Source organism: Ammodytes marinus, assembly GCF_949987685.1.
Source record: "Ammodytes marinus genome assembly, chromosome: 23".
In the NCBI taxonomy this organism is placed as follows: Eukaryota; Metazoa; Chordata; class Actinopteri; order Uranoscopiformes; family Ammodytidae; genus Ammodytes; species Ammodytes marinus.
The window spans coordinates 9746036-9773235 of record NC_137227.1 but is presented as its reverse complement, the minus strand read 5'-3'; the positions used below and the strand labels follow the sequence as shown (position 1 = coordinate 9773235).

The following is a 27200-nucleotide window of genomic DNA, read 5'->3' as shown; positions in this document are numbered from 1 at the left end:
ATGTCAAGGAGGTGCTCCATGTTTTTTAAATAAGTAAAGATATAAAATAACGGATTTTAAAAAGTGCACTGTATGCCTTTTACACAACTAAAAATTTAGCAAAGACAATGAAAACATGTTGTGAAAATAATTGAGTCTGATTCAGCCTCAAGTGATATTAAAATCTTTATTTTGCATATTACAACCTCTCCATACTGTAAGGGCATACTGTATAGTTGTATGCATCAAATGTACACACAGTAACAATGAAATCATCTTTAAAAAAAACATATACCCATATGCATATAATGTCTTTCAAGTATCTTTCTGGGAAAGGTGAGTGTTACTTATAGTTCCCTTTCCATAAATACCATAAATATAATTACACACAAAACTCTTATGTAGTGGAATTTACATTTTAGTCAAACACACAGAAGTACAGTTTAATTGCATTCCGTTTCTATGGCACCTCATGTAATAAAATATGAATTTTGGCTATGTGTAAATGCAATTAATATACAGGAGATGGAGGGACAAAGAGTCACAGGGTCAAGCTGTGTTTGGCACCAATGCCTAACAGACAGCAATGGAAGGACCTTCATATCCAGAAACTTACACAGGATGTCTCAGCTTTCTCCACATGGTGGCACATGATGTAAATGCTGCTATGCTCACATATTCACAAATTTGACTTTGATTTTCAGAATCACACAGTCTTAGGTTGTTATACATTTGAAATGTTAACTTGGTTAATTGTAACATTTAGGCAAAAGATCTAAATATCACTGACATTGATTCACATAAAGTTAAAGCTCTGTCCAATTTCTAAGCTATAGCTTCAACCAGATCATGTCATTTCTAGCTGAGGGTTGCTCTAGTCTGCCTTCCCCAAAACCCCAAACATCACGCTATGTAACACTGTCTTTATTTGAACATTTGACACAACACAGCTAGAATTATACGAACAGCTATCAGCGGTGGATTTCTGACGGTTCATTATGAATAGCAATGTTACATTACACATTGGCTAATGGCTATCCTGCCTGTAGCAAGCTACAACGGAGTTACACTTTTCTTTCAAAGGTTTTTTTTATTACGGAGTTACACTTTTCAAGTCAACAGTGACTAACTTCCTATAATCTGTACACCAAACAGTGGAAGTCATACAAGAAATTCTCATATATGTATCGGCTGTTGGAGGGCAAGGAATAACCATAAGCTAAAATGACTTAGTGCTCCTTTGGCCTGGTGACATGCTGCGTTCACATTATATGGGATGGACGTTAGAGATGGGAAAGATTCCAATGTTTATAACTTGGGAGTGTTTTGTCTAAGGCATAAACACACTGTGTGTTGCCCATATGGCACTATGTCCATTACATTTTGGTTGAATTACCTTGAATGACAAAATGTTGCAATTCAAGAAAGAGCGTAGGTTACAGTACCTCCGACAGGACTTGAACGCAGCATTGCTGTGGGAGAAACCAGTGTGCATTATACCCAAAAAAGGCCAACCCAATGGCTGAGTAGTGAAGCCAGAGGCAAACTGTCTTAATCTGTCTCTAGATACGGCCTCCAAAAAGTGTCAGACTCCACAGAAATCCCCTGAAAACTTCTAAGTTCTACCCCTCCTCTACTGAGAATCTTTGTGGCAAAGTGTCCTTTCAGATGGTTTCAGTAACTAACGAAAACCGGCAGCAAACAGTACACCCATGAAGAGGCTTCAAAACATAATCTCAGAAACCTATGTGTGCTTTCAAAGATGTTATGTCCATGTGTTTCTAGAGTCTATAGAAATGACAGCAGCAGGTCTACATCTATGTCATCACAATGAGCAGGAAAGAAATCGTATTCCTTTCTGCAGTCACACTGGGATTTAGGCTGGTGAGACCAATTGTTTTTACATGATAATCTTGTCTTTTGCCTTCTATAAATAGCAAAACCAAGAGTTAGTGCCTCACATGTGTCGACCCACAAATCCCATACCGACATTTGTCATTTAAAGCAGAATGTTGGTGCTGGTATCTTCTACAGCTTCATTCAATGACGATATCATTTCAAGATCTGCAATTCTCCTAAGTGTGCGTTCATAAGCGCTAGCTTGACCCGTTTTCTCTTAGTAGCTGCTTTCATGTCCAGTCAGGATGTACAGGTTGCTCAGTGCTAAGGGGTCATCTGTTGGTGTGCTGTGAAGGATGATGTCCCTGTCAAAAGTGAAAAAGGAAAGTGTGGAAATTTCACCATTTTGTCCAGCGTGCATGAATCAAACTCAACCAAAGAAATGCAGAGCTAGCACCAAACTTGTGATTTATGCTACTCTTAGCTTTGCGTTTTAATAGGCTGCTTTGGATAAGTGCCTGTGATGAGACTATAACTCTTTAAACACTTTTTAAGTTCAATAAGTAGAAGGGTTTTGTTGTTTTATTCTTATATGATCAGTAACGGTAGCTAATGTTAGCTAGTGTTAGCAATCTGGATTTGACTTTTTACTTAACATTTGACTCTACTACTACCAGTACTTCCTTCTCCTATTGTTTCACTAGTTAATCATATAGATATTGCCTTAGTGTTAACGTACCTATTTGTTCCCAAAACTCTGAACACTCGACTCTCATCCGTAATTTCTTGTGTTACCTGCAGATGAAGATGAAATTCACCTTTTTATAGACATTCAAATCTGAATTCAAAACTGAATGACCAAACACATAACATCAATCTTGAAGCTAATCACCTCATTCGAATGAAAACTCTTCCCTTTAAGGCCATGCTTCCAGAACGCCAGCACACTATCCTGTAAGCAGACTGTCAGAAGATGTCATTGTCATTAAACCGTCCTCGGGAGCATCAAATCTCATTCACTGTGCGTTTTCATTCACATGAGTGCTTTTACCTAGAGTTTCGATGGGGAAGTCAAAGACCATTTCAGCAGCCAGCTCTTTGGATGGAAGCCCTCGGAGATTCACAATCTTAACAGTTTCTGTCCAATCAGGATTAAGATACAGTATATGGCATGTCGGTATTAAAAGGTCATCAATTCTCGAGAACGCTTGATATCAAAATAACTTTTTTTTAAATCAAAATCAGTGAATATCTCCTCACAACCCGTTTCCAGTCCGTAGGTCTACTGCCTGTGCGCTGAAGAAAGAAAATCCAGTAATAATACCCAGCCTAGGCTCTGTAAACTGGTATCTTAAAACAAGGGGCCACTGTAGCTAGCAACATACCACTTTATAGAGCCTAGGATGTGTGTTAACAGCAGATTTTTTCAGCGCACACAAGCGGATTGTGCGGAGATATTCACAGATGTTGTCAAAAAGTGATTTTGACAACAGGCATTCTCCAGAATTGCTGAGTCCACCTTTCAAGATGGTTGCAAGATTAAGAATGTGTTGAGATGTAAGTGACTTACTCTCTAATGCGATGAGAACAGTGTCTCTGTCCAGCTGGGTTACCTGTGCTGCCATGAGTGCGTCACTATCTGCAGACGCACAGAGAGACAAATCAGACGATCTGGTTTGAGGTTGAAGCCTAGCTCTGTAAAACACACACACACGGTCCAAGCCTACCTGGTGCTGAAATAGGTGTGCTGTTTAGCTCTATAATATCGAACTTGAGCTGTTGGCTGTCTGGGCTTTTCTCTTTACAACAGTCCCTCACCCCGACACACAGCTGGGGAAACTCATCCGTCACCAACACCAATAGCTCAAATATCTGCAGGGAGTCTGGTAGCTTCATTGTTATGTGCTGGAAGTCAAACAGATGGCAACACAAAGATGAAGAGTGTGGTTAAATTGTACTATGTAAGAATGTGATTGATTATGGATATTGAGGGAACATTCTATAATTTTTAGATAAATGTCAGGACAAGTTCAATGTTTCAACATTGTATTGCTTTGAATACACATGTCTGTGGTTCTGTGTTCTTGCTTTTATTTAAGCAATATCTAAAAAGAGAACAAATGGCCCTTACTATGGGGCTGCAGCCATGTCAAGGCTGTTTATCAACTTCATTTTAATTGCCTTCATAGGTTATAAGTGTCCATGGTATCAGACTTATTAAACGGACATAATGAAACAGCATTTCCATAATTGACAGAAGTTAGCCTGGCTTAAATAACACAGAGTCAATGTTACCAGAGTCGACACAAACCTAGTGTGAGTTGAAGCCCTACAACAGAAATACAAACAGTTATAATTTCCCTCTCAAGAGCGTTTGAAGTGACACATGTAGGTACAAACCTTTAGATGCATGAACTTCTGCAGCGGCTCATACCACAGTAGTAGCACCAGTCCAGATGGAACAGCCCCACACAGAAAAGTACTGTCTGTGTATGGGTTTCTTGCTGAAAGGGAAAAGAAAGTTTGAGAGTCTGTTGTTGTTAGAACGGCATAGACATACATTTGATATAGAGTACATTCTGCATCACATACCTACGCTGCATTTCCTACAGCCCTTAGTGTCGGGAATCTTCACTGATATGGCAAACTTTCTGTGGATTGAAAGAGGATCAAGATCAGTTCAGTAAGATCACAACAAACAACATATCTGTCACTTATAAGGTCACATATTGTGCAAAATGCCCCTTTTCACTTTTTTTTCTCTTCAATATTAATATGGGTCCCCAGTGTGACAAGACTTCCAAAGTATCAGAAAAAACAACCCTCTCTCTTTTTCTCCACCTTCATCATTCTAAAAAACAAGTGTTTTTAGACACTACACACCATGACATTTTTTTCTAGAAGAAACCCAAAATACAATTTGGAACCTGAAAATTAGCATAATATGTGACCTTTAAAGCAACCATGTGTAGGTGTAAAATTGTCTTATGTTGGTGCCTCCCAGTGGTGGTATCAAGAATGACACCATTACTAAGCACAACTAACCCTACGATTCTGCCCTTCCTCTAGCATTTATAGCATCCTGTCCTACCTAGGGTTGATCCTCTCAGTGAAGCGGTTGGTGCCGAGTGACAGACTGCTGTGTTTCTTCTGCACATGTCCCCTCTGATCAAACAGAGCGGGCAGACTGTGGGAATAAAGCTGGGAGGACTTTCCTGCAAGATGGATACTTGCTTAGTAAAGCAGGTCACAAACAACGCTTTGTGTTCTCTGCCAAAACATTAGAATTCAAAGAGACATGTTACCTGATACCGACATCAGCACGTTGTTCATAACATATAGCCATGTACATCGCTGAGGCAGCAGCTGTGGGCAAAAAGACAAGACAATTAATGTAAAGCAATTCCTTTAAGTTCATATTTACCAACCATTTTTGAAATATCCTCACGGTTTAAATATCTCCGGTTTGGTTTATTTAGTTGAACGTTTTTATTTCAGTTGAATAACTATATGATCTAATCTACATTATCTAATCTAATGCCTGACCCTGTGGCTCTCAAAACCACGAAGGAAATGCCAACGCCTCCGTCTCACATCCAATTTCTTTCAGCTCTTCCTTGGGGATCCTAAAGCATTCCCAGGCCAGATTAGATATGTTCTGTTCTGGGTCTAAACTGGAGTTTCTTCCCAGACACAGATTCCATTGCAGGGAAGCAGCTTTTAACCAGAGCCCCCTTTGTGATAATTGATATTTGAACAAAAGTGGTGCTCAGTACACATATGATTTTTTTTTGTTGCATCAACGCTGTTTTTTCTGTAAAAAAAAAAAAAAGCGGAACCCCTTTTTTCTCTCTTTATCTTACCTCTGAAACACGTTTGAAATGCAAGTTCTCAGGGGAAAACATATAATGGAGCTAGGTTGGGGGTTAAGTGAATTTTTTTTTTCATATTACTGAGAATAATATTGAATTAGTCATAACCTGTATGTGTTTTCTGGTGTTTAAAAAATAACCCCTGAGCTTTCCCTCTCAATCATTCTTCTTTGGGATTTTCTTCAGTTGCTGCTCAAGTGAATGCTGAACTACCCCAGCAGAACTTTCTATCTATTTTTGATTTTTCAAGGGAACAGTCACAATTTCATTTTGGAGTGTACTGTGTTGCATCACAACACAATGGTAAACAGATGGATCCATCCTTGTTCTCACCTTCTCTAGTGTGTCTTCATGAAGTTCATTAAGGTTCAGTGAGTAGATGCCCTCCTCTGCCCCGAGTATAAGGTACTGATCTAGGTGCGGAAAGTGTTTGTTAAAGGGGAAAGGAGTAGAATATTTTCTTGCACAATAACACAATGATACAACCATATAAATGTGGGCCATTGATATTGCTGTTATTTGTAAAATTCACATTTTATTTCTGATAAACTGAAAAACTACAGCCAATTAGAGTATTAAAGAGATTCTGCACAGTTAACTCGCTCTTACCTCTCGTCTTGGGAAAAATCCAGGTGACGGCACAGTGGATTTTAAGAGGACAACCGTTGAAGACTTTGGAGAAGCAGGCACCCATCTACAGAAGCAGCACAGCATCACTAATGATCTGACATGGCCATTGTGACCCTTCATTGTTGTCATGATATCCACTCCAACAATAACAGCATGGATGACATAAAGTTGCACATTGCTTGCTGGTATTTGGAGACGTTAATAACTTAATATGTGTACAAAATGAAGAACGAGACATCCAATAATGTCGCTGGATTTTTTTACATAGAACTCTTCTAGTTTAGTGCAGTTTTTATCATGCCATGCGAGAAAGCCTATTTTTGTTAGTAAGTCACCAGGGAAATTTCTGTTGATCAGTTTTAATTGTAGGTCACATGCTTGTTAGATTTCACACTTACATGGACTTGAGGGGTAGGAGGGAGTCCATGACAATCAGCCCTCTAGAAATTATAAAGGTTACACATAACAAAACATAGGGGATGATAAAAACTGTCGATCAGGTGCATTAAAAATATCAACATCTTGCATGACCTGTCATCTTACAGACATGACTCATTAGGAAGTTATTAGGTTAGAAAATCACACAGGATTATTGATGTTTGCTACTGATGTGAGGGACAGACGTTTGGCTTGCACTCACAGAGTCCTCAGTCTTTTTCCTTAGTGTGCTCCATTCAGGTGATAGCGGTGTCTCTCGATTTGGAGAGGAAACCTTGGTAACCTTCGTCTTGTCCTCTGGTACAGCGTCCCCTACAGGTAGACTTGGATCACTGCAGCGCTGTCTGATGTCCTGTGTGGCAGAGCACCTGGCCAACGCTTCACAGACACAGGACAGAGGGAAGACAACAGGTCTATGTCTGGACTTTGATTACACAGTTAAAGGTTAAAGGTACAGTGTGTAGGGAGCACTCGTGGTGTAGTGGTAAGAGCGTCCCCCCCATGAAGCTCAGTCCTCCTAGGCAGACCCGGTTTGAATCTGACCCGTGGTCGCTTCACTGCATGTCGTTCCCTTCTATGCCCCATTTTATCTCTGTTTCTCTGCACTGTCAATAAAGCCTTGAAAAGCCAAAAAAGAATATTTAAAAAAAAAATAAAAGGTACAGTGTGTAATATCAGGTTTTTTATGTGGAATTTAGCGGTGAAGTCCTAGATTGCAACATTACTTTTCTAACCCCTCCCTTTTGGAGAATTTATAAGGCTAAGGTGCCTCACAAGGACAGGAGGCTAGTTACTAAAGCTGGCATCATCCACCACTGCACGGGTGCATTTTCGGCGGACACCCACTACAAATAAAAACGCGTAAGGCCGTTAAGTTGTCCTTTCTGTGCTACTGTAAAAACATGGCGGTTCAACTTGGCGGCACGCCTCGCTCCTGTACAGTAGCCTAGTTATAAAAGGCCTATTCTTAGTGACTAAAATTTATATTTTCAAGTTGTTATTCAGTAATTAAAACATACTTATGAATATTATATTATATTTTTACGTCTGGTCTGAAAAATGCCAATTCATTCTTCTACACATTGGACATTTAAGACCTTAGACTTGACTCTGTGGGAGTTGGTCGCTCTAGGATACACATACAGCTAGGGATGCACCGATCCACTATTTTTAGTCTCGATCCGATTCCGATATCTGGGTTTTGGATATCGGCCGATACCGATACTGTCCGATACGATATCATAATTGTTATAAAAAAATTTGATGGTGGTGATGTTATGTGTAAAGCTAGGAAGGCTTAAGCAATTCTAATTTAAAAGAGCAAGAAATATACACAAATGCATATAGGCAGAATTATAGTCATACAAAAAAATCCTTCTCAATGATCACTTCTGCCCCACTAGAATATGTGGTGGTGTGTTTGTCTGAACAGTCTTCCTCTCTCTGGCTGTATTTTACATAGTAGAATTTGTCACAGTGCAGAAGCCTCTCCACTTCCTTGACTTGGGTTAGCTTTGGTTAGCTCACTGGGTAACAAACTGATATGTACTGTATGTCAAATTAGAAAGTGGTGTCCTCTCTCCCTCCACCGAACGTCGGCGCATGCTCGCACGGCTCGTTCGCTCTTTCATAGTGTAAAAAAATATATATATATATATATATATATTTTAATATCGGAGCTGTCAGTCCGATATCCGATACGCAGATTTCGGCCATATCGGACCCGATACCGATACTGGATCGGATCGGCCCCATCCCTACATACAGCCTTGGATGAAGTAGGACAAACACAGTCATCCAGGTAACCCCAAAGCTCTGTTTCTTAGTCACTGAATAGCTGCCATGTTTAGGGATACAGCATGAGGTTGTATGGAGCGGTGGGTGTGGTGCATTGTACCTGAAGTGGAGGTGGAATCAGTAGTGATGGCCGCGTCAGGGCCCAGTGTACAGCTGGGTCTCAGCGTCAGGTCTCTGTCCTCTGTGTTGTTGGAAGCTAAAGAGCTGAACGCAGGCAGGGAGGCTGTGGACGGGCTGAACAAACCACTCTTTCTACCTCCCTGAAAGACACCGGCAAACACATGACTCACTCTGAAGGGGCCCAAATTCCAATATGATCTCAACCTATAAAATACTGTATATACACTTAGGATTACAGTATCCAATTGTCACACATGGTTGAGATCGTATGTGAGACCGTTTAGACCTGAAAGGGATAGCTCAGTATTTTTGAAGTGGGGTTGTATAAGGTAATGGAGATGGCGATCAGCACCACAGTATAAGGAGTTTGGGCTAGAAGTCGCTGTAGCAGAAATCATCCTTGTAATGTTCCAGAGGGTGCCAGCCAAAAAAACACGTTTTTACTTGCTCATTTTGTACATAGGAGATTTTTTTTTTAATATATGATAATATAAAGCAATCAAAATAACACTAATAAAAACAAATGTCATGATAATAGAATTTTGATTATCATAATGCCAACAAACATGCACACATTCACGTGTAAGAAAGACATATAGTTACATATAGGTACCTCGAGGATCTAATTCAGTGACTTGTGAATGAGTGATCATGAATTACAATGGAGATTTTATTTATTCCAAAATAAGTTAAGGAAAAACCAGAAAAGATGAGGGAGAAAGTTATTAGTCACATAGTTAACACTCACATCAGTAGATGGCGCCCTCCTAATGGTCAAACTCCTGAAAGACAAAGGACAAAAAAATTTCCTGATCAGGCTGCAAAAATCGGAGAATCATGCCATCTCACAAGATCCACATCAGGCATCCCAACAAGAAGCCAAACAACAAAGGCAGACGCTGAGGGCGGGGTAACAGCAGCACGTAAAAACAAATCTGGACGGAACACCAAATAACAAAACAGACAAAAAAAAAGCACAAAAAAAGCAGAGAACCAGTGGGTTTGTGCAGAATCACTTCAGTTTATAAAGAAGGACTGCAGGACACAAAACCACTGATTATGTCAAAGATTTATGGCATTAGCTGATAATCACATCATGAAAAAAATTATCACAAGCAGTTTATTTCAGGTGAATTTATGTGGAATGGGGGGGGGGGACACACACTGCTGTTAGGAGAGGCTGGAATTGATGGGTGTGTCCTACCTCAGCTGCAGAGCTTGCTCCACACATTCCAACAGGCTCCTGCAACAGGAAGACCCGCTGTTTATCTGACTACTGGCCTGAATGGCCCATAACAATGTGAGGGAAGGAACGAGAGGTGGACTCCGATCGCTTTCTGAAGCCCGACCATAGTGGTAATATTTGGACTGACGCTTGACCAGTATTATGCCACTTTGAAGGATTATTCCGGTTTGTTACAAATCAGATCTTATTTTCTCAGTTTTGTTATGATCAGTAATGACAAAACAGAACTCACCAAGCTTTCCTAAGTCATTTTTGTACTGCTAACATTATGCTAATAGGGCTGTAGCCATGACGATAAAAATACTGCTATCATAATGTAGGCTACATTTTACCAAAAATGTGAAAAGGCCAGGCCATGATTTGAAAACCTTTAATTCTATTTCATTAATCAAGTTTTGCACCTGAGCATTTTCCTAGAATCAGACCAAAACGAATATCTAGGAATATTGCCATATAAAAACATGGCTTGTAATAAAAAATTTAAAAAATTTAAATCCCCACTTTCTGTCATCAAAAATACAATCTCAACAGGTTATCTTTTTGGATTTTAGATGGATTTTGGATTAGACACCGTACAAAAGTGATTTGTAGACAAAAACGGGGGAATTCGGGACGTTTTTTTTTTATTCTAGCCCTCGCATTCACCACTGATCGCTTCAAGGGAGGAGTCCCGTACAGCTGTAACATCTCTACAGTGAAATAACACAATATTCCCTTATAAAGAATGAAGGTAGAACAGAGAAGGGGAAAAAATAGAAAAGACTTACGGTGAGTTGTCTTCGTCTCCAGACAGACTCCAGTCGTCATCATAGGAGCCATGCTAAAATGGGAACCGGCACAAAGCGTTTGGTCATATTCATGTGAATATTCATGCATATCATCAGCATACAGCACAGTCACAAAAACACCTTACTGTCAAGGTACATTACCATATCAGGATACGGCTCTGTGACCTTTCTAAGTGGAGGCTTGAACTTGACTTGGTCGACTGCAAAGAGAACATGATAAGAATAAAATGAGTATTTTCAGGATACACTGCGAGGAAGACAACAACAAAGTGCAGACCAATGTGCTCCCACACATTCATGGCCCTTTCACGATCACACTATTGATGAGCATTCACTCTTAAGTGCATTGCTTAGTTGGAGCTGGACATGGGATGCACTCTGCCACCACACATTACCTATAATGTCAATAATGAGCCAGCATAGTGACTTTTTAAAATGGTACAGACATGGTGTTTGCCGGCTGCTACAGTACATGGTCTGGTTATCTGATGTTTGTGTAAACTTTAGATAGATACTTGTGTATAAAGGAAAACGACTTTTCCAACAGCCATCTTTCTATTTTTGATCATCTGAACCAAAAGAAAATGTCAGTTTTCTGTTGAGATATTTCATCAAAAATTGGCACTGTTAAGTCACCTTAATATCCACATCTCTTGATAATGTCAATAATGTGACTTCAAAACTACAACACAGTTATTAGTAGTGACATAAAGGTTGGATGGGTAACATGGATGTTTCATAGCCCACAGAGGGGGAATATAGATTTAGACATTTAGACAACCTGACCATTTATTAAATGCCACCAGAATTTCACTGTTTGAAATATCTCAAAATCTAAGGCATGGCTGGCCATCACATTTTGATATGAGTTTTTTATTTTGACAATCTTCTGAACTTTTCTTGACATGAACATGAGCAAATTACGCCCACTTCATGCAGAAACTGGCAACCAAATGTAGGCAGGATTTTGACGTCTCTCTCAAGTTCTCTCTTTTCATTCTTCATACAACTACTTCTGTCACGTTTGTTTGTTGGTTTGTTTGTGTTGCAACACACCATGGGCGCCTTCTTGGAGGCGGTCAAGGCTTTACAAAACACAGCAGGCTTTTCAACCTGCCTTTCAGAGTTGCATCAGAACAGGTATAATAGCTTTAAGTTTAGACACAGTTGGCCCACACATCATGTAACCAGGTCGATATAAAGCACACTGAGAGCTTTCTAAGCTCACAAAGGGGACACTTTAGATACAATCATTTGTATTCATGTGAACAATAAACATGCACATATAATTATTATGAATTATTCCAGGAAGCGTGTTGTCGTGTTACCACAGAGAAACCTATCTTTCAGTTGACAGTTTGACTTTGAAGCAGAGAGCTTTGAGGGTGTTGCTGAATGCATACACCAAAAGATGAAACTATGATCATTGTAACGTTTACAACTTGATATGGTACAGTAGGTCTATTGGGAGTTATTTTCTCTGTGGTTTGAAACTAAATAGGGGTGTATGAGGGGTTTTAAATTATTCCACATGCATGTCAAAACTGTCACAATCAACACTAAAGGATTGTATGACCAAAGAAAAATATATTTTTGCTTATCTGTGGTTTACTTCATTTACTATAAATAACATACAGTACTTTCTATCTTCCCAGTAGTAAGTGGTGTCACTTTAATATGAAAATCCACTTGCAAAGACTTGAAAAATGCTTGCAATAGAAAGGAACACAGCTGATGCCAACCACTTCCACAAACACTCCATTAAGTGCTCTGTGTTATTTGCCGCATTACTATATTTGTGTTCTCTGCTATGAACTTCCTTACCGTCACTGATATTTAATGTTTTTATTGCATTATATTATCTTCCCTTTTACTTTTTGCTACCAGTGTGCTTCAAGTGAGGCTGTCAGTTTATAACTGCTTTCTAAATAGATGTCTGCTTCTTCTTGGTTAAACAAAGATTGAACATAAAAAAGTATAGCCTATATCAAGTATATATCATATAAATCCTATAGTCTTTGTGGTTTTGAGTGAAATGTGTTGCACACTATTGAATGGATTGTCATCAAATTTGGTACAGACATCCAAGCTCCTCAGAGGATGAAGCTCAATTACTGTAGTAAGTGCAAACACTTACAATGTGTTTCAAGAGGTGTATTTGTCATATGCACAACAATTACAGCATCAGTCATGGCAATGCAATTCTTAAATGCAAGGCTGCTCTCAACAATACAATATAGAAGAAGAAAAACTTTGTATATTGTATAGAAGTTCATGGTTCCATGAGGATAGGTCCCAGATACATTTTGTCAGTGCCAAAAAAGTATTAAGGCCCAATACGAAGCCCACTCTAGTAGTAATATCGCCCTAGCATCAATGCTAGCAGCAACAGCCTTAGTGCGCGGTAGCAAAAGCAATAGCAGTAGCAGTGTGATCCTTCAACGGCAATATTGGTCAAACTGAGATGAAGGTGTTACACGTGTTTGTGGCTTGTGTGTCTATGAATATCACACTATATGTAAGGGAAGTTGAGGTCAGCACCAGGTTTATATTATTGTATGGGTTGAGGCAGAGTGTGAAGCGAAACTGCCAGACCAGAAGCCTCTTACGCCATAGATGCCTATTAACAGTACAGCGCTATGAAGTCACTCCAGCCAGTAGAAGCATAGAAGTGCCACTGTCCATCACACACCACTGGCATGTTCCCAGTGCCATCCTCTGACGCAGCCCCCATCCCACATGTATGGATGGGTTGACAGGACCAGGGCAGCTATCAGTAAGCTGACTGAGAGGCTATTGTCCTCATTCATATTATGGAGATTACAGCACCCAATACTAGGGGGTCATAGCAGACAATGCAGCCACTATCCGGCAAGCACAACCAACATACAGTATATTTAGACATACACAAATACAGTTAGAGTTTAAGCACAGCTATGCAACTGCCCTTGTACATAGTGACTGTCAGAAACAATACATTACTGTGCAAGATGCACTGTAAATGGATTATAAATGAGCTAGAGTCATAAGCGTGGGTGTTGCATTGCCTCCTCTTCCCTCACTCCTTCAAATTTCTTTCAACTTATTCTTGTGTTTCACATACATCATGGATTATTACAAGTAAATAGTGTAGAGCTGCATCAAGACTGGCTGACCATAATATATAATGTATGTCATATAGATGCCCTGATGCGAAGCAATCTTTAGGCTGATGGGAAGGATTTTGCATTTACGTTATATAGTCATAGACCAAAGTACTGGACAAATTGAAAATCTGACCTGATTATGGTTTTATACAGCACGTAACTCCCTCTGTGTAACGTACTAAATTAAGATAATTTTTTTTACAGTTATGTTTGTGTATAGAAAGAAAGCATGTAAGCATAATTATATTCCCTTAAAGGAAACCGCCAACATTTTGGGATATATGCATTTTAACTGTCTACCCCACAATGAGTCAATATCAGTGTGTGAGCGTGCATGTGTGTGTGTGTGTGTGTGTGTGTGTGTGTGTGTGTGTGTGTGTATGTGTGTGTGTGTGTGTGTGTGTGTGCGTGTGTCTCTGTGTGTGTGTGTGTCCTCACATTGTTCTTCAGACAGGGTCCTCTCTGCAGGCAGGTGTTTCCCGGCCGACTGGATCTTGTCAGGAGCCACCTCCCCGATCTGTCAACACATACCATTTAGGACACACCAGTCAAAACACTGAACTTGACATAAATATCAGTAAATGTCGCCTGTGAGTCAGCAGAGTGTGTGCCTGTCCTGACCTCCAGCTCATTGTCGTCCATGCTGTGTGTGTGGGCGGTGTGGAGCTCTGGGTTGTTGGCCATGTCCAGCAGCTCTATGACCAGGTTACGAGTCAACAGCTGAGTCACAAAGGGATGCTGTAGGGAACAAGTCAGAGTATGACCGTGAGCAACACCAATGTTGAACTCGGAAAAATCAAGCAAAATTACATAGTCCACATTAAGGCGAAACCCTTTTTTCCCAGCACTGTTAAATTTTTTTTTTATTTTGGTCTATTTTGCTTCCATGGCCCAACTTCTTTCATACGAGTATAAATAAAAAGGTCCATACTGTACATTTAGGTTTTTATTTGACTAAACCTGGTCTGTCTGCATTTCTCCTGTAAAACACTCTTTAACCATTATCTCAGCCAAAGATCTCAACTTCTAAAGCACTTATTTTAATCATTCTAAGCACTCTAAAGGTTAATACTGAACGATTTGTTCACATGATGTAAATTGTCTGATTTATGATACATTTTACAATGTAAGATAGTGTCTGTATGACGGCAGGTGGCTATTAACCGCCATTAATTAATGACGAGGTAAAAAGGCAAGCCGACCTGCAGCAGTGTCTCGGCTGAAGGCCTTTTGCGAGGGTTTTTAATGAGAGCCATCTTCACAAAGCTTTGGAAACTTGTGGACCTGAAGAAGGGAAGAGACGACAGAGTGTGGAGATTAAAACGTTACGGAATAGATCAAAAGTAAGTAAAAAAATTGGTCCTAAAGCATGCTATATGATTTAAAAAAGGAACACAGGCAGTTCGACTCACCACTTGGTTTTATCCTTTAGTCTTGGAGGCTGGAAGTTGCTCTTGGACATCAACATCAGTGCTCTGAAACATTGTTTGAAATGTCACCGGCTTGGAAAAATAGCTTAATTGTTTACATGCTGTGACTGCCCGGGAATCAAATACAAATCGGGCAGCCAATATTGATACATAAAACAAGCCTCTTCTGTTTATCCCTCTGCTTTGATGCCACACAGAGAGCTCATTAAATCAGTTTGTCCCCGGCTGTGTGAGCGGGAGTCCCCTGTTGTCTGTGCTGACTCACCTCATTGGGTGGAGGTCGAACATGGGCGGTTGGAGCTCAGCCAGCTCGATGGCGGTGATGCCGACGGCCCAGATATCACACAGGTGGTTGTACCCGCCCTTCTTCTCCACCGCAGCCACCTCTGGAGCCATCCTGGACAGATCAATCAAAGAGATGGAGGATATAACACAGTATGTAGCAGACACTGGCCTTTTACTGATGATTTAGTATTATCTAGCCTTTGCGTTCTTCCCCTGACATGATGCTTTTGTTTACTAGTTTAGTATTTGTTGGAGAAGAACTTGTATGTGCAACTGAATCCAAAATAAACTACTGTTATCATGGTGATGAAGGAATACAGTATATGTCACCCAGTGCAACAGTGTGGCTCAATGATGTGTTTTAAATAGTTTTTGGAAATAATCGCCCTCTAATGCTCAGTGAAGGAAGAAATATAAGGCTTTGGATACACACACAATAACTGTTAGGATATACTCATTGTTGTTGTTTTTTGACAATAAGACATATTGGATACTATCACAATTGTCATGTTTTGAGCTGGGTCACAATGGAAGTCCTGAACTGATTTATTGTTGGAATTCCTCAAGGCAGCGCCCTTGGGCCACACCCGTTTCTTATAAATAAGTACATACTGCTGTATAATATATAACATATACTATTTCATTTACTTTTTTATACTAACGATATTTAATATTAATTACACATTAAACACAAAATATATGGGATACATTTAATGTAGAAACACCCATGTGTGGCTTTAGAGAGATGTATGCAAGTGATTTACTATAGATACAAAGAATATTGGCATCAAATATTGGTTCGTTATAGACCTTATCGAGTAGTAGTATTGTGTCACTCTGGGAAAAATTATTACAGGTTGAAATAGTCTGAATGGTTCTGCAAAGAGGCAGAAGAGGAGCAAGGTCGGATTTATCTTACCAGTAGGGAGTTCCTATGAAAGACTTCCTCTTGGCCACCGAGGCACTGATCTCTGCAGCCACTCCAAAATCAGCTAGACACAGAAAAGAAACACACAGGGCCAGGCTAGAATTCAGTATAGATGGCCTGTTTAGGCACACTTAATGAATGTGAGTAGTTAAAGAGGTTTTGCAGATCAATACAGATCACCACTGACCCAGTTTCACATCTCCTCGCTCTGTCAAAAGGATGTTGGCGCCCTGCAGACACACACACACACACACACACACACACACACACACACACACACACACACACACACACACACACACACACACACACACACACACACACACACACACACACACACACACACACACACACACACACACACACACACACACACACACACACACACAGGTATACTGTAAGCTAGTGTTCACATGATGACCCACAGTGTAGCAATGTATGGTCACAATTACACCATAACAACTTGACATCGCTCAGAAAAACTGCTGTACCTTGATGTCTCTGTGCATTTTGCCAGTTTCATGCAGGTGATTTAAACCCTGGGAAAAGCACAAAATGAAAATCAGCAGAATTTTGGGCAGGTTGTATTATGCATATGTCTGTTATTATTACTTATTTTATGATTGTCATCGAATGGACAGGTGAGACACATCGCCAGAATAAACAGTTAGGGGGCCCCTGGAGAAACTTTTCTTTTTGGAGCCCTATTTAGTTAGTTAAAAATGTACAAAATAATATTTTGGATGAAAAGGAAAATTGAAAAAAGATCAGACAAGTGTACAGACTTTCCAAGAAAAGAAAGAGAAAAGTAAAAAGAAATGAACTGTTTATGTCTATCGCCTTTCATAATCCCCAGTAACCATAACACCATAACATTTTTACTTTTAAATTAACGGCCTCAAAGCTGTTTGCCCCGAAAAAATTGCAGTGAACAAAGGGTCACTCAGAACCAAAACACAGACTGTGTGTCATGTTCCTACCAATGAGGTATATTTAGTGCTCTGGCAAAGTTAAATACTATTTAGCTCTTTGAATGCTGGGAAAAACACATGACTCACTCTGGAGCAGAGTATCTGCAGAGATTCCACAAAGCAAAAAGCCCTTTCACCAAAAAGGCCTTACCTGGAGGGTTTCTCTGCAGACGTACGCTATCTGTTTCTCCTTCAATGGGCCCGTCACTGGGAAGGACAGTTTGATTAATGGTTTGTAATCATAAAGGGAGGGGGGAAAAGAAAGAGCTCGAAGGTACATTGCTAAAAATAGATTAGAATTGTCTTTTTTTTCTGTTTTACAGTAATTATACTTATGTCTCAAAATGATCTTGGTCATTACAACAGAAACTATTTCTGCTGTCTTACCCGGAGTTAAGTGAGGGGATTAATTTAATAGGTAAAGCACCTGTTTAGCCTAGTTTAGCATTGTGCAACATACTGTAGTTTGTAGACTTAGTAATTTAGAACATTTACAATAAAAATGTCCCATCTCTGGGACAAATAAATGACTGTCTTATCTTATCTTATCTTGAGGATTCAAATTTAAAATGTTCCTGATGCGAGTACAAGATTTGCGATAGTAGTGCCCTGAGCCTCCCATGTCGGTAATATATGTTTTTCCGTTCTTCCCACTGTGCCAGCTTGATGGGTGCTATAGACATTCACTAGAAAGAAACTCAAAAAAACCTTTCCACTGTTGCTTTAAAGGGCATTTTTGTTTAAATGAGCTCCAAATGATAGTAACATTGGCCAGAAAATGCATTGGTTTTTATACCATGGTACATATCCTGAAGTGACCCTCCACCGCAGTATTCCATGCAGATCCACAGCTTGGTGTTCCTGGTAAGAGACACACAACATTTATCTTGGTGTTTGACATGTGCAGTGCTTAAGAGACACTTTGTCATACAGTATCAGTCCCGCTGCTGTGCTAACCAACACAAGATAGCGTGGGAGAGGAATCCAGCCGCGGTGTGTGTAGGGGGAATATAAAAGCCAAATACCACATATTTCTGTCACACCAACAATTCCAGGAATTCTACACATGTGAAGTGGACAGGCTGAAAAACACATATCACCTGTGGTAGCTGCCGAAGTAGGCCACAATGTTTTTGTGCTTGCATTCCTTCATCATGGTGATCTCCTGCTGGATAGATGTGATGTCATCACCTGAACAGACAAGACAGTGAGTGTAACTGTTAGTCCCTAGGTAAGTAAGAGTATTGGTGTAGGCAGGTAAAGCCTTCACAAAAAAATTACAATTTCTGATCATTGTGTAGCCTTGTCCATCAGCTAGATGCAATTAAATCGTTGTTGGAACTACGGTCAAGGTGCCATAGTTGAATAGGGTAACATAACATTATTAACTATCATCATGCTAATTTGCAGTTGAGTACTTACAGTATTAGAATTTTTCAGAAAAGTTTGAAAAAAATATGCAATTTTGGCAATATATAACTAAGTATGTGTACATTTTCCATCTCTATTAAAACCTGAAATCTAGATGTATGATAACGCCAGAGTCAAAATCTTGACCAACTGTCCAACATTTCTACAGATTTTGGATACAGCTTTTATTCAAATTATAAATAAAAAAATACTATGTACGGGCCTTAAAATTGTCTGCATTTCTGTATGTCTGCAAAAATTGTACAATACATCCTTTAACCTGAAAAAAGGAACCATTCATTCTTTCATTTATGATATGTGCATGCTTTTTTGTGGCTCATTGTGGACAATGCATCTGAATGTTCTGTCCTTAACCGTCTTATGAGACAGACATTTATCTTCCCTTCTGGCTGACTTGCTAAGGCTGAGTTCCCAAAATCAGACTATGCAATCATTATTCTATTTAAATAATAATAAAGACAGATCTACCTAGAACTGGTGTTTTGCTATTGATCAGCTGTGAGCATTGTGTGTAGTGTCTGGACTGTTAACATACCAGGGTCCAGCTTGACAATCTTGATTGCTGCAATTTCAGATGTCCGGATGTTACGAGCCTGAAAGGAAAGAAAAATAAAGTAAAATAAATAAATTATATATAGAAATATGAACATATAGAGTATACCCGGATATTTTATAGCTGCTCAAAGGATGTAAAGGCTAAAAACCTACTATACGTCACCAGAGAAGGATACTGTACAAACACACACACACACACACACACACACACACACACACACACACACACACACACACACACTGTAGGTAACCCCATGTTGAGGTTAAGTGCATATATTCAAAAACTAAGGTATATCCTGGTGCAAATACCTTGTCGTTATAACACCCCAAATATAGATGTGTGTAGACATGCACACACTCAAGGAATACATGGGGGCGGGACCTGATAAGCCTTTGGCTTCTTCCGTCTCCCTTCGGACAACACAAAGTATGATGTATGAATATTTGCAAGAGAAAATTGTGTATTGTGTGGAATTGTCCGAAAGAATAATAAATAAATAAATAACGCCTTTTGCAACAAAACACTGTGTTTAGATGTCAGCTGAAGCAAGATGCATTTAATCGTGACTATGCACTTAGTCATGAACGTGTACTTGCCCATTTTCAGATAATACGGCTTATTGATGCTTTTCCACAATGCATAATGACTTGTCATCTCTAAAATGGAGTACTCAAGTCAACGAGGCAATACGTTCAGCTCTATGGCTTATCTTATTACAATTCTAGTCAACCTGTAGACCAGATGGGAGTGCTCATGTAATGCGTTTGTCATATGCGTACCCTTGCTGTGGTAAAGCTAATGTGGTTTTGAATGCCTGGGTGGCAATGTGCTTTAACCAAGTGGGTATCAAGCTGCTCTATATGCCCCCAAACCAGTAATGTTGGGTTTTGTGCAACAATGACATACAGGATAACACCACACAAGAACCAAAAGCCAAACTGCAGTAATGATAAGTCAACTACTGGCAATGCCACAATTTTTGGAAAGAACAGTAAAATCCACTCCACACTAGAATATGTGAAAAATCAATTAATTTGTCATACAACTATTCATTGAGTTACAGTAGCTACAGTATAGTTCCACACTAATAAGCCAGAACCAAGCCATCAACAATACAACACAAATAGGTTAAATGAATGTAAACTGCATGTATTATCATAAAATAATAGACATATAACATATATAACAGCTTGATAACATAAATGTTGCAAATTAAGTTCCACGGCCTCGGCATAAATGTAATGTACAGTTGAACAGTTTTAGGCAATGCTCAGGTAAAGGATTGGATTACACATTCAGTAAAAACTGCAGAGCTTTCCATACTGAAGTCAAAACAGAACTGAAGTCAAACCAGTCCAGTAGCAATGCTTCTTAGATCACCCGTTCAGGATATACCTGTGAGCCAAGGCTTTTTTCTTCTTTACAATAGTACTTTGAATGTGATGGTGGATGTTGTTCCAATTGACATGATACTATTTGTGTTAAACTTCCTCAATTCTTCCTAGGAACATCAGTCATGTCTGTCTGACTGCACTGACGTCACATGGACTGCTTTTCATTCTGACGCGGCGGCCACCAGTAGCATGTCGCCTCAACACAACCTGTGGATTGGCTGCGTTCACTTCCTGTTTTCTTTCCTGCTTCTACCGCAGGGCTTCCTGTGACTACAGTGATAGTAACGTCTCTCAGATGGTTTGTACGTAGCACAGACTGAAATAACAGACGTTAAGGTTTTACATAATGGGGGATGGAGGAAGCGGAAGTTTCGCTGCACTTTGATCAAGTATACCCAAATTGGCCGAGCTATAAATGATATTAGCTAAAGTCTTTGGCTAAACTATAAGGTTTTTATACTGAATGCAGATGGAATAGTGTAACAAAAACTCTTTTCACTTCAAATATAAGTTCAGAAATACACCCAACAACACTCACTAATCAGCTCAATGTTGTTTACTTTGTATAAACAGAAGCCTACAGCAAATGAAACATATCCAACATGTTACTTTACCACTGAACGTCTCACTTTCAGAAAGAAAACGTGCTTCCCCTTTGGTCTTTGGTAGGTGGCCATGATATGAGCATGATAATGCACCCACAGTCCTGATGTAAAAAATATTCTGACTTTGTTCCACCTTTTCCAATATATTCTTATATCTGTAGTACAGCTCATTGTGCACAACAGTTTAAATATTAGTTTGTGATATAGTAGTTTTACAATAGACATGTCTAGATGTCAAGCACCAGTGCTTGTATAATAGTAGAAGTATAAATTGTACAGTGTTACAGTGTACAGTCTGACAAGCCATTTGAACCTTGCTTTCAAATCATTTCCCAGGCATTTCCTACTTTTCCTATTTATTTTTGCAAGAACGTTGAACTTACATATCTTACAGCTAAAATATAAATTTGTGACCATGACCAATCATTTAGAATGCCACCAACAGTGTGGCACATACGCCACAGAATAGGCTACAGTCTGTCTATGGCGTTCTGTCAACACGCAATTAACTGCCCCCATTGGGTTTTGTGTCATTTCTTTGGAATAATGGAACAAAGGTTTATTTTCTAATTTTCACCAACATCCAAAAGTAAAACAGGAAGCCATAAATCAGTGGGAGGGATATTTGCTTTCTTCCTGTGGAGGAAAAATGAATGCTGGCAGTGATGTCACCATCTACTTTTACAGTAAAAAAACAAAACACAAAAAAAACCTGGTTAAATGGTTTGAATGCTGGGTATTTCCAATGACTTTTCGTGTTAAAATATCAGTTTAGGTGGCAAAATAAGCATTTGGAATGTTTTAATTCAAAACATTAAAAGGTGGAGTCAGCGAATCCGGAGAACGCTTGTTTTTCAAAATGACTTTTCTTCAAAATGAATATATCTCCTCATGATCAGCTACCTGTCTTGTGTGTGCCCTGAAAAAATATCTGGTTTTAATACACAAGCCTACGCACTGTAAACTGGTATATAAACAATTGGTATGTAAACAATGGGGGCCAATCATAGCTAGCAACATGCCCCTTTACAGAGACTAGGCTGTGTATTAACACAAGATTTTTTTTTACAGCACACAGTGCGGATCGTGAGGAGATATTCACTCATTTTGACGTAAAAGTGATTTTGACAACAAGGGTCCTCTAGAATCACTGACTCCCCCTTTAAAGAGGCTCAGCCAATCAACAGGTGGAGATGGAAGATGGCACGTTTTATAAAGGGTTTAAAATGAAGAGTAAGTCAAATCAAAAGACAAGACGCGCCAGAGCTATAGCCAGGGCTGCTTTTACCTGCCACTAGGCCCTTGGGCTGAGAGGTTTTGTAGCCCCCCCCCCCCCGGGCGGCGGTCTTACAATACAGATGCGTTAAAGCCATGTTAGTCTACACCACAATATCTCTATTGATGAAATACAAAATCACTTAAGGTAACATGTACTTAAACCCCCTCCTGGTCTAGTGACTTTTAATAACCAAACACACATGGTTGGTTACTGTGTTTTTCCAAGTTATTGAAGAGACAGCGGTGGGGACCCAGGACCTTCTAGGGGGGTCCGGGGTATGCCCCCCCGGAAGAAAAATTTGAACCTTTTAAAGTAAAATGCATCAATCTGGTGCACTTTGAGAAGAAAACTAAGACTAAATCAACTGTGTCCTATGTGAGCTATTTTCTGAAATCATTTGGAGACACAGAAATACCAAAAAGCAGAAACAAAAATATACAGGTTTAAAAAATCCAGTCAGTCAGCATTCAATTTTTTTTTATAATCCCTTATCCCAAAACTACTTCTGTCTTTGAGTTCTTCATTTTATTTTTAATGGCTCATCTCAATATAGGCCCTTGATCTGCGTTGCCCCGAACAATGTTATTTAAACAAAAATAACAAAAATGTACTGGTGAATGATAGGCCCCTTGATCTTCGTAGGCCAAAAATAATGTGATTTTTTTTCCTTTTTCTTTACTGGTTCATGATGGGCCCCTGATCTCTCTACGCCCCCCTAAGATCAGGGGCCTATCATGAGCCAGTCAATAATTTATTTAAATGACAATGTGCGGGGCCTTCTTAGATCAGGGGCCTATATTGAGACAGTAAAAAAAATTAAAAAAAATTATTTTTTTAGAGGCCCCTGATCCTTGTAGGCCCTGGGGCTTCAGCCCAGGTAAGCCCGTGCATTAAGGCGGCCCTGGCTATAGCACAGCAACACATGTCAGTCTTGATTGATAAGAAGGAGTTTCCTCTGAATGATAGCAGTGTTGTAATGAGTGTCCACTGATGGCCCACACAGTCACATGTCCAGAGGTTTCGCCCTGGAGTCCTGCGGTCTGAGCTCCACCAAACCCACCACCAGCAGCACTATGAGTGGGACTGATAAAGTGCTATTGTCTGTCCGTCACTGTGCATAGCGCTGTTCCCATTCACAGCAAACACACAGGCTGCGCTATGGTTCAAATGTTACAGTAATGCACAGATAGTTCACGATACCAACGTCAAAGTCAGCTGTATATGGCTCATGCCATTAAAGGTGCACTGTGTAACTTTGGTTGTGTCAGTGAAGAAACATTTTCTAAGGTATATTCTCATAACTGAATAAACAAACTTTCCTCAGTGGTAAATTGGATCCTGGAACACTGTTTGAAGTTAGAAAGCTTCATGCGTCACTGTTTCTGTTTACAGCAGCAGGGCCCACAGTTGTGTTCATAAAAACACATTATACTCTAACATTTGGTTCCAGGTACCTCAAAATAATTTTGATTTAGGAGAATCATTCAATACCAAGTATTATGTAGAGAAAATATGTTTTGTAAACCAATTGTAGGCTCTGCAAATGTAAACAAATCCCCTATCACTAAAACTGCATAGTGCACCTTTAAGTCCTGGCTGGGACTTTCTGTGAATTGAGTCCCTGAGCGACTTTCTGTTGTACAGCAAAGAGACACAGGTAGCAACTAGCTGGTCACCATGGTGGAGCATTTAACAGCTAAAGAATCTGAGGAGTTGGTAGAGACAAAACCAGAGCTACCATAAAAGTGAATACTAGACTAGATTCATCAAGTGGATACAAACACAAGTGCAAATGAATGGTAATTTTGTTCACGCTTAAAAAAAAAAAAAAAGCTCGCTTTCAAAATTGTAGTCCTCAGCCCTACATCTCCACTCACCAAAAAGAAGAACATCTGCAACAGTACAAATAATATTTTCTTGGATTTGCATTTACATTTACAAGGAAGGCTAAAGGCACCAAAATAAAGCTTGCCAAATCAAGGTTTGTCTCTCGCTCTCTATCTATCTAAAAGAAAAAAGCTACTTAAAGACAACACAACAGCCCAAATGTTTTAGACCAACGTCAACCAACGGCTTCACATCAGACGTGACAAAAAATGACCTTCACAGTCTGTTGTTTTTCCTCCATTTCCACATAGTGAAGCCAGCCTGAAGGCCCTACTAACACACTCTCACTTGTCAGCCCTGTGTATTCAGGTAGAGCACATCCAGAAAACTGCTGCTGCACTGACTGAAAAATCAACCCTGAATCTAACATGCACATTTTGACACACCGCTTGTGAACAAACCAGTGAGCCTGCACACATCACAACCTGTCTGTGCCACTCTAAAGCTCCATGTTATAATGGTGAATAGTTTGAATCTGTTAGTAATAGGGCAGCCTACAGAAAGGTAAGCAGAAGGGACCGACCTGTGTCCTAGTGACAAAGCAGCGGATGAGGACTCCCTCATGTTTTGGGGCCTGGCTGGCGGGTAAAAAAAGAAACAATGTAAATTCTTGCGCTGCTTTTGCAGGATGCACGAGGCACCGGGGCATGTTAGCAGCAACAGGATGTTTGCATCCTCACGCTCACAGTAATCAAGCCAAAAGAGAAAACATGAGCTAGTTTTCTACTGAAGACATGTGACGAGAAATACATTGGCATACTGTTTATAAAGCGATATCTAAACTCTCCTAAAATCGCATACGTTCAATCAATCGTAAGTAGGTCCTTGACTTGGTAAATATAGGCCTTGGGCTGCATAACAAATGGTTATTTTCATCATCAATTCATCAAGTCATCTTATTTATTTCTAAATTCATTAAATGATCGTATAGTCTATGTCCTTATTCCATCATCAGGGTCAAGTGCAATAGATGAACATTTTTCTACTTAGTGCAATAAATGCACTTAATCAGTGTCAAATCTTTACGGCACTTTCAAGCAGCAGTATTTTTTGATACAATTGTGTAATGGACATTTTCTTTTTCTTGGTTGTATTATTTGTCAGGTTGTTTTCACACTGTCCTATGTCCTTATATACGTTGAATTTGTGTTTATGACTACTGTACATCAAATTGCCCTTGCCTGACAATTAAGAGCTGACAAAATGCCATTTAAAAATTCCTAGAGCCCTCAAGGGATGTCTTTAATCTTCTTGTTTAGTCTGACGAACAGACCAGAACCCATAGATATCCCAAAGAAAAATAGCAAATTCTCACGTTTAAGCAGCAGGATCCAGTAGGTCTTAATCACGTTGGGCTTGAGGAAAAATGACTGCAAGGATTAATTGACTATCGAAATAGTTTGCAATTAATTTTTCTGTCAGACGACAAAAAGAATAATCGACAAATTGCTGCAGCTCTAGTCAGATGTTTGAATGCCAGAATGAACCACACGCCAACTCTCTAGGCTACTGTGCTTTATAAAACACCTGTCTGTTTACCAGGGACACTGGGTTTGTTTAAGGGTTGAAATGGCTTGATTGCATTGCACACACACACACACACACACACACACACACACACACACACACACACACACACACACACACACACACACACACACACACACACACACACACACACACACACACACACACACACACGTTTGAATTTGAAAATTACCTTGATTGTATCTACATTGATATGTTACAGTAAGTAATACATATTTTGTTATCAAAGATCCCTCCCATGCAGAACATTTGATTTATCCCAGTTGTGTACACACACACACACACACAGTTTCACCTTGATGACAGGAAGTGAAATATCCTGCAGTGTGTGTGTGTGTGTGTGTGTGTGTGTGTGTGTGTGTGTGTAGAGGCAATCTTTGTTCATGAACTAACACTTGCTGATGGAGGTTTTTTTCCTTCTTGCCTGTGCTGCGGTGAAAACACACAAAAAAAAATCTCACTCACCTTGAACACATCTCCATAGGTGCCGCACCCGATCCGGTGAATTAACTCGTAGTCGTCCAAGGGGTCCAGGAATGACACCCCTATCGTGTTCATGTTTGGAGACACCTTATGGGTACTGTGTATGTGAGTGTGCTGGCGGGCTCTCTACTCACACATCCCAGATGCTGTTTTGTCGCAGGAGGAGGTAGCAGCAGACGGGCGCACTCTGGCTGACTTGACTGCTTTAATAGGAACTAATTGGAGCTGACTAATTGCTGGAGTATCGACCTGGCTTGGCAGACAGACAGAGACAGGACTGACACCCAAACACACACGCACAACTCCACTTACTGCTGCTGCCACACAACACAGGCGTCTGGGTGCGAATGCTCCCGAGTGCAGCTGGAGGCAAATCACGCATGAGCAGAGGCGCTCCTCCACACTGTAAGAAGTGTCACGACAGGTCGGTTACTCCTGTGTCTTACACAAAAAATGTAGTTAAAAGCTTATGCTCTTCTGCCCAAAAGTAAATACAAATAAAATAAATATGTTGAAGAGAAAATAAAATACTTTTGTTCCTGTAACAC

General features: G+C 39.9%; 1 protein-coding gene across 1 annotated transcript; it reads right to left on the bottom strand.

Moving 5' to 3' along the window:
- Positions 1-186: 186 nt before the first annotated feature.
- map4k2 (mitogen-activated protein kinase kinase kinase kinase 2) lies at positions 187-26960 on the bottom strand. Its single transcript, XM_080051583.1, has 32 exons — positions 26635-26960; positions 19436-19493; positions 18570-18660; positions 18266-18330; positions 17621-17676; positions 16990-17037; positions 16686-16728; positions 16490-16562; positions 15551-15682; positions 15268-15330; positions 15058-15139; positions 14477-14593; positions 14294-14372; positions 10851-10909; positions 10689-10741; positions 9880-9918; positions 9424-9457; positions 8656-8815; positions 6961-7136; positions 6719-6760; positions 6300-6384; positions 6024-6103; positions 5124-5184; positions 4910-5033; positions 4411-4469; positions 4219-4322; positions 3546-3723; positions 3389-3457; positions 2870-2956; positions 2711-2781; positions 2558-2613; positions 187-2183 (listed from the first exon to the last, which is right to left on the bottom strand). The coding sequence occupies exons 1-32, from the start codon at positions 26725-26727 to the stop codon at positions 2096-2098; spliced, it is 2625 nt and encodes an 874-aa protein (XP_079907709.1). The 5' UTR covers positions 26728-26960; the 3' UTR covers positions 187-2095.
- Between the last annotated feature and the right edge of the window lie 240 nt (positions 26961-27200).

Coding starts and splice junctions, on each gene's coding strand:
- map4k2 (XM_080051583.1), bottom strand. CDS start 26,727: ATGAACACGATAGGGGTGTCATTCCTGGACCCCTTGGACGACTACGAG. Junction 10,910..14,293: donor GACCCTGTCTGAAGAACAAT/GTGAGGACACAC, acceptor TTCTCTTTGCAG/TCGACCAAGTCAAGTTCAAG. Junction 9,458..9,879: donor GAGCAAGCTCTGCAGCTGAG/GTAGGACACACC, acceptor TTTGTCTTTCAG/GAGTTTGACCATTAGGAGGG.